We start from the raw sequence: 8,663 nt of genomic DNA on the forward strand, positions 1-8,663 counted from the left end.
GTCTGTTCTACTTGGAAAGCTTGCTAATGACTCGAATGAGCGCTCCGTTCTCGTCCTTTAGTCTCTGGTTGTCTGCTTTCAAGTCTGGGAGCATCTGAAAGGGAATAAAAAAAAAAAGGGAGAGAGAGAAAAGGCTTAGACGAGTCTTGACACATGTAGTCCAACCAGTCAGGCCTGGTTTTTTCTTTTTTACAAACTGTTAATTGCAGCCCTGTGTAAGCGATCTCAGGAGTCACACAGCATCTCATGTTTAGAGCGCTCCCTCTTTTTGTAATTAATTAAAACAATAAAATAAAGATCACATCTTTGTTCCAAGTGGAGAGGAAGCGGGCACACAACAGGCCAAAGATTCTGAGAAAGCCATGCAGAATCTGAACGGCTGCTCACCGGCAGCCGCAACAACAAGACACACAGCAGGTAGAGAAACAGTCACGCTCTGGTTTGAAAGTAAGGGAATGATGCTTTTGTATGGCTAGTAAGTTAAATGTCTATACCTAAGCAATGTCAGGGTACAAATTTAAAACTTTTTTTTCCTTTCATGACATCTGCTGGACTTCAGAGATCAACACCTTCCTCCTGCCGTCTAACAGTCAGTCTGTATTCCTGATGTTTCCAGTGAGCAGGAACAAGTCACTGCACTGGGTTCTGCTGTCAACTCAACAAAACTTCTTGTCAACTTCCAAAACAAGCAGAATAACTTTAGAATGTCCATGTTTTGGGGGAAGAGTTGAGTCTTTAAAGCCCCTTTCAGACATGCAGCCGTCTCTGTTAACCTGATGACATCTGACCCGCTCGTGTCTAAATGAGCGTCCTGCTTCCATTAAAGCTGCCACAGCAGAACCTACTGGCTCAGACCAGGGGACACTTCAGTACCACTTCCAACATGGCATGATTGCATAACTACATAATTAGGAAACTGCAAAGGACATATACTCTGCAGAGTGTCTGAACTGGCTGTTAAACAGTTTGTTAGTAATTTTACAAATCCATCATCCTTGTTGGAGAGTCACACTTCTGATTCGAGCAAGTGGTGAGTGAAGATTCTTTTTTTTCTTTTTCTTTTTTAAAGCCAGAGCATCACCTTCTCTCCAACTCTGTGATGCTCCACTTTCGCTCCAGCACCACTTACATCATGAGCTCAAAGGACACCCAACCCAGAATGCATAGCGCACACCATTTACACTGCCTGGGTGTTGATAGTTTTAAATTAAATGTTCTTTAAAGTAATCGGGAAAAGAAGCAGGTGATTCCACCAAGTGCTGGTTGAAGTTAGAGCTACAATGTGCAGCTTGTATTCATGTGTTGTTGAGTGAGTCGTCCTCACAAGCTCTCACATGGTGACACGTCATGTTTTCATCTATGCACAGTGAACATAAAGTGATGTTTGCTTGTATAAAAGGATGTTACAGAAACATTGCTTCAGCCTCAGTGTGAACAGTTAGCACACAGACTCAGAGGAACACGAAGAAAGTCGTCCAGGTGAAATCTTTTATTGGTGTGATTGTGTAATTTCAAATGTTAAATTAATGTTACAGTGGTTGTCGAGCCCGATGTAATTTCAAATTTGAAAAGTTAAAGACAATGTAATGGTGAACCCCTAATGTTCTGAAAGAGCTNATTGGAGGTTAAAATGGTTTATTCTAATAATTGCTTAATCCGTATGAATTGAAAAACTGTTTATAAAGTTCCCCGAACCCAAGCTAATACTTTAAAATTGCTCATTTTAAGTGACTAATGGTCAAAATATTTTACATTTAGAATGAATAATAGCTGGAACCAAGTGTTTATATGTTTTCTTCTGCTTATCCAGGGTTGGGTCGTGGTTGCAGCATTTCAAACAGGGCATTCCAGATGTTCCTCTACTCAGGAACAGTCTGTTTCTCCTGAGAAGTCCTGAAGTGATCCCAGGCCGGATGAGATATGTATGTTCCAGGGTCTCCTCCCAGTTGGGCGTCCCCAGAAAACCTCCAGAACAGGACTCACAAATGGCTCCTTGCGACATAAAGAAGTAACAACTCTACTCCAAGTGCCTAACCCTGGATCTAAAACCGAGCCCTCCACCCTACAGAGGAAACTGTTCGGCTGTTCATATACTTGACCTCACCCTATCACTTACTAACCAGACCTCAAGACTATGGGTAAGAGCTGGAACGTCTACTGACCCATAAATCGAGGGTTTTACCTTGTGGCCGATACAACTCCCTCCTTACTGCTGATGCTGCCCACGATCCACGTCTTCATCTCACGCTCCATTTTCTCATCACTCATCAACAAGATCCCCAGATACTTAAACTCACTCGCTCATGGCAGCAACTCCCCCCAGAGGGAGCCGTCCACCAGTTTCCAGCAGAGAACCATGACCTCAGACTTGGAGGTTCTGACTCTCATCTCGGCTGCTTCACGCTCGGTCGCGAACCGTCGATGTAATGCTGGAGGTCACGGTTCGACGAAGCTAACAGAACCACGTCATCTGCAAACGTTGGGAGATTTAGCCCCAAACTGGACCCCATCCTCACCCCGGCTGTTCCTCGACACCCTGTCTGTGAATATTACAAAGAGGATTGGAACCAAGGGGCAACTCCGGTGGAGTCCAACACCCAATGGAAACACGACTGTGCCGAGAATATGAACTCTGGCTGCTGGTCTCGTCTCATTAAATCGCTTTACTGAATTAACTTTGTGCTTTCTCTGTCTAACCTCTTCAGTGTTCCCATGACAGAGCAGGATGTTTAATTTAGATGCCGCTTCTTGACACCACATCCAGAGTGAGAGACGTCTCTGTATCCTCTTTTCTATCTGCATCCAAAGCAATCCACCGCCGCCTCCAATCCCATTTTTCTAGCCCGAGTGTTTCGGTGACAGACTCGAGCTGTCACTTCATCCGGATGCCTCGATTTGTCGTTGTTTGTCATCGGAGAGAACCCCTGCTGCTGTTTGTCCTCGTATCGGAGGGGGTTTATGCTCACCCGGTGTGTCTAGAGTGTGTTGGTGGAGTTTAAAATTGAACTAAGGGAGGAGGTTTGTTTGTGCTGCTGCACTTTACAGTAGAGAGGAGGGAGGGTGATCGGATCGCAATAAAATAAGCAGAGAGGATGAGTGTCCGTGTGATCTAATTCTGTCTTCAAGGGATGATTTCCAACCCAGAAAAGCCCGTCATCTCACGGTGGAGCTGGAATCAAAGAGACCAGCCAGCAATCAGGAGAGTTTCTTCAGGTCTGTGCTGAGATTTATTACTCATCATGTGCCTCAGGGAGTTCTAACAAGTTGTGACCACGATGCTTACAAGGCCACACCAAGGTTTTAGTCCATTTATTTCTAATTATATTCACGTTTTTTTCCCCCCAACCATTTTTAAATGGATTTCGACAGGTTGCAAGAAGTTAGAAATGTCCAAAAAAAAAAAAAAGTCTGAAGACGTCACTCCAAAATGGCTATCCATGGGGATTAAATGCTGCTGGCTTTCTGGTTTTAAATAGCCTGCACCGCGGCATCCGACATGCGGCGATAAGATGGGCATGACTCACTGGTCTCAGGTTTTCTCAACAGGTGTCGCATGTTGATTCGCAGGAAAGGAATGTAAGAAAATCAGGCTTAAAAATAGAGAATCTGGAAAATTGTCAGTGAAAATGTGACGAAATGTTATAAAGAAACACCTACTGTTATGGTCCTATTGATACTTTGACCGAAATGTCTCAACAGCTATCAGATGGATTGGGATGGAATCATTCAGACACATTCATGGTCCCCAGAGGATGGATCCTACAGATCCTCTGAAACTCAACAATGGCTTTTTGTTTTCAAGTGAGCTCAAAGACTTTATAGGCAAGTTTAATCCTTCGGAAACCTTCTCAGTAACCGCCAAAAGACAGCAGTTATGTTGGGATGAGAAGACCAGACCTCTATCGAAATGAATGGAAAGAAAGTCATAACTGTAACTTCAATGAATCACAGATGCATAAAAACTGCTTATGTATACTCACGAGGGAAATCTGACTTTTAAAAAAGCCTTAAAGTTTGGTAACTGTTATACTTCTACATCAGAGCAGCAACACCATTGACTGGATGCTTCTTGGTTCGAGCAAACAATTGGCTGAACTGGTGAATTTATAAAGTCAATCACCAATTTTTAAGACTTTCTGAATACAGCCTGATGTTCATTTAGTACATTATAGATGATCGATGATAAAGCTGGGACCGTTTTAGGGCGGGCCTACCTCGTGATCGACAGTTTGCCACCATATTGGGTCTGCAGTGTCCTTGAGTCCTCAATGTGAACCCAAAAAAAGAAAAATGTGTTTTCAGCATTTCCAGTAGACCCCTAAAATAAAATCATACACCTACAAACGTGCATAATATGGGCTCTTTAAGTTATGATCACGATGACATTTGCATAATTCTTCCACCAATAAATGCGGAGGTTGGTGGAGCAGATTTGAATTTCAGTCAAGGTTGTGTGTCCCTGGGTATATAATTACAGCCTTGCTCCTGACTAATTTCATTCCCATTAGTCACACCTCTACATAAAAAAATAATAAAAAATCACAAAACTTGAATGCAGGTTAAAGATCAGCGAGCACACACTGATGTCGCCGTAATTACAGACGCTAAAAGCCTCGTGTCGTCCTCTAAGCCCTTTTTTTCAGCCTTTGAGGGATTCAAACTTGGTAAAAAGGCAGCGTTAATTCAAACCATTTGTTACTATAATTACATGGGGTCACTCTTAAGGCCAAGAATCTGTCTTCTTTTTCTTTTTTTTTTTCCCTTCCCAATTATGTTCTGCCAAGGTCCTCGCGGAGACATTTTGCTTGCGACGGTTGAGGAAGCGTGTCCGTGGCACAGACAACGAGAGTTGTCAACCGCAACGCTGAGGCAATGGAAAAATAAGAAAAGCAAGACACTTTTGCGTGACTTTGCGCAATTACGGCTGCTTATCCCCCCAAAGCTTTCATCTACAGATCGGCGCTCTTCGTCGCAGACGCTGGAAATCAGGCCGCACCCAGACGCAACATGCAGGAACAAGGGCTGACAGACAAAGTGGATCCACCATTAAATCATGTAAATCAAACCTTTGTGTTCATGTTAATCACGGCTGTGTGTAGCGGCCTGTAGCTGCTTTAAATCTACAGTCACGTGGAGTTACAGTGAAGAGCGTCTGTGGGGATTTGAGGAAAGGGTTCGTCACTGATGCAGAACTTTGATAGAAAATTAGAGATTTTGTTCATTTAAAACTTACTCTGATCAGAGCTGCATCCTTCGACCAAACCTCCTCCAAACAGAGCAGTGAGTGATGTGGAGTGCACCTGACTGTCTGTCTGCAAAGCTGTGCACCATCTACTGGTACGACTGAGAGTAGCAGCAGCAGCAGCTCATGAGGCTCAGCTCAGTGGGAAACTGGTGTAAAAGACGCAAAAGTAACGTAATCATATTGTGATACGCTCAGCTGGTTATGAGCAAAGTGTCAGGAGTTGATTTGTGAACACACAGGGAATCATTTGGAACAGCTGATTGGACAGCGTTTAAGATGTAAGCTATCAAACGAAATATAAATGTGTTTTCTTATTTTGTGTTTGAAATGAATCAGAAACAGCCCCGGAAATGATGCACCTGCCACACAAACAATTCTAAAATGAACTTTTGGTTAACAGCTTGTGACAGTAATGTCCCTGTTTGGTGAATTACAGATAATATCGAGTAAAATCATGACGGAAAAGTATTAATATACATGTTAAAGAAAACAGGCCAAAACTGTACATAATTTTAAAAACTATAACATTGTGCGACCATAAAATCTGTATCTGTATTTCCTGTTATTTTCAGTTTTTAAACATTACGGTACATTCTTCTTATTACTGTTAGATTGTTTGACACCTTTCTGCCAGAGTTTCGTTACAAGGTTTTCTGTTACAGTTGTTGTCCAGGATGGATTCCATGTATATTCATTCTGGTGCCACTTTTCAGCACAATAAACGTCTGAAAACTCACACCTTTGGGAATAAATGAATCTCAGGGTCATTCTGTCAAATAATCTGCTATGAAGTTCAGAACAAGACTCACGCAGCTGATCTGTGTGTTTGATGTAAAAGGTTTTCTTCTTTTAGGATATCTCGTATAAAGACGGACTTCTTCGTCATGTTGCTGATTTACTGCCCAGTCGAAGGTCGACCTGCCTTCCTCCACATATTTCTCTGTCTGAATGTTTGATTTAAGTGAGACCTCTTGAGAAAAACCCTTTTTGTGTTCCAGCTATCGTAGATATAAACATGAACGTGTCTCCTGGGTGGATTTGTCACCAAAATATGTATTGATGCTTTTTTTTTTTTTTTTTATATGTATTTGGATAAATTCCATTTTGTGGGACCCCCATGTATCATAGACTAAGGTTTTATGTGCTGCTGGTTTGAAGGGTTTTCCAAGAAGACGACTGGAGACGTCGTCAGATGGCTTCAGGGAACGCTGACACCTCCACGACATCTGTGGTCTCACATCCATTATATGAGCAGTTACTGTGGGCTGCTTTAAAACACCGTCACTCAGTGATTGATACGTCTTGAGAAAGGTCGATGCAGAGGTTAGACATGTGTAGGGATTTAGTTTTTTGTCCCCCGAGGGATCTGAGTTTTTGCATCACAAAGGAGACCGAGCCAGTGTGTTTGACTTGTTTGTGCCGTCAAATGGAACATTAAACTCTGAAAACTGAATTGCTGCAAGCTCAAAAAACAAAAAGTTCACCCTCTCCACTTCAAAGTCTGCTGGCAGGTTTGGAGGGCATGTCATCTTTAGAAACTGTTAAACCATTTATCAAGCTACAAAAACAAAAAGAAACGTCAGACAACTTTTTGAGAGTCCTTGAACTTTGAGAAACTTGAAGTGAAACAGTTCAGATCCTGCAGAAAAAACTAAATTCTGCGCTCCTTTGTGCAACTGAGAGGCTGTATANTAACATTGTGCGACCATAAAATCTGTATCTGTATTTCCTGTTATTTTCAGTTTTTAAACATTACGGTACATTCTTCTTATTACTGTTAGATTGTTTGACACCTTTCTGCCAGAGTTTCGTTACAAGGTTTTCTGTTACAGTTGTTGTCCAGGATGGATTCCATGTATATTCATTCTGGTGCCACTTTTCAGCACAATAAACGTCTGAAAACTCACACCTTTGGGAATAAATGAATCTCAGGGTCATTCTGTCAAATAATCTGCTATGAAGTTCAGAACAAGACTCACGCAGCTGATCTGTGTGTTTGATGTAAAAGGTTTTCTTCTTTTAGGATATCTCGTATAAAAATGGACTTCTTCGTCATGTTGCTGATTTACTGCCCAGTCGAAGGTCGACCTGCCTTCCTCCACATATTTCTCTGTCTGAATGTTTGATTTAAGTGAGACCTCTTGAGAAAAACCCTTTTTGTGTTCCGGCTATCAGAAACATGAACGTGTCTCTTGGGTGTATTTGTCACCAAAATATGTATTGATGCTTTTTTTTTATATATGTATTTGGATAAATTTGATTTTGTGGGACCCCCATGTATCACAGATTAGGGTTTTATGTGCTGCTGGTTTGAAGGGTTTTCCTGGAAGACGACTGGAGACGTCGTCAGATGGCTTCAGGGAACGCCGACACCTCCACGACATCTGTGGTCTCACATCCATTATATGAGCAGTTACTGTGGGCTGCTTTAAAACACCGTCACTCAGTGATTGATACGTCTTGAGAAAGGTCGATGCAGAGGTTAGACATGTGTAGGGATTTAGTTTTTTGTCCCCCGAGGGATCTGAGTTTTTGCATCACAAAGGAGACCGAGCCAGTGTGTTTGACTTGTTTGTGCCGTCAAATGGAACATTAAACTCTGAAAACTGAATTGCTGCAAGCTCAAAAAACAAAAAGTTCACCCTCTCCACTTCAAAGTCTGCTGGCAGGTTTGGAGGGCATGTCATCTTTAGAAACTGTTAAACCATTTATCAAGCTACAAAAACAAAAAGAAACGTCAGACAACTTTTTGAGAGTCCTTGAACTTTGAGAAACTTGAAGTGAAACAGTTCAGATCCTGCAGAAAAAACTAAATTCTGCGCTCCTTTGTGCAACTGAGAGGCTGTATATGTTAGATATCCTTTAGGGTTTGGTATAAAGATACGCACAGAGGAGCAAGTTGATGGAAGATACGTTCAACATGAGGAAATGTGTTTCTAGAGTTGATGTGTATAGTAAAAAACAGTTTGTAGAGACTGTAAAAACATTTATAGTAACATATTTATAGTATACGCAGTCACCACTGTAAGAATGTTCTGTGTTGATTCCACTTTCTTTAATTTTTGTAAAAAGACAACAAAAACCCGCCCCAAAACTACTCTGGGTAGAGGTTTAATATGTCGACATTGTACCGGGGCAAAGAGAGGTGTTTTAGAATCACCCTTCTGAGAACTTAATAAACAAACTGTCATTCTCATGAACCAACCCAAACCAACACAGCAAGTCTCCAAAAAACAGACTTTCACGGCCATTTGAATAAAAGCGGGGAAATAAAGAGACATGGGAACTTTACAATGTACAAGTTTATTTTTAATGAACTCTTCAGTGGTTGGTAGTCACAGCACAGCTTGCATGTATTAAGCCACACACCTATTTTACAAGATGACGGGAAAAAAAAAAATAAAGAAAACAAAAAAAA

General features: G+C 41.7%; 1 protein-coding gene across 2 annotated transcripts in view; it reads right to left on the bottom strand.

Moving 5' to 3' along the window:
• Positions 1 to 6: 6 nt before the first annotated feature.
• The window catches only part of ppp1r12a (protein phosphatase 1, regulatory subunit 12A), a 64,794-nt gene continuing 56,137 nt past the window's right edge, over positions 7 to 8,663 (bottom strand). For both annotated transcript variants that reach the window (XM_008276477.1, XM_008276472.1), the window contains one exon: positions 7 to 94. In XM_008276477.1, coding sequence (XP_008274699.1) covers positions 8 to 94 — 87 coding nt within the window. In that variant the 3' untranslated portion in view covers position 7. The remainder of the gene's footprint in view (positions 95 to 8,663) is intronic.

Source organism: Stegastes partitus, unplaced genomic scaffold (assembly GCF_000690725.1).
Source record: "Stegastes partitus isolate 25-593 unplaced genomic scaffold, Stegastes_partitus-1.0.2 Scaffold74, whole genome shotgun sequence".
In the NCBI taxonomy this organism is placed as follows: Eukaryota; Metazoa; Chordata; class Actinopteri; family Pomacentridae; genus Stegastes; species Stegastes partitus.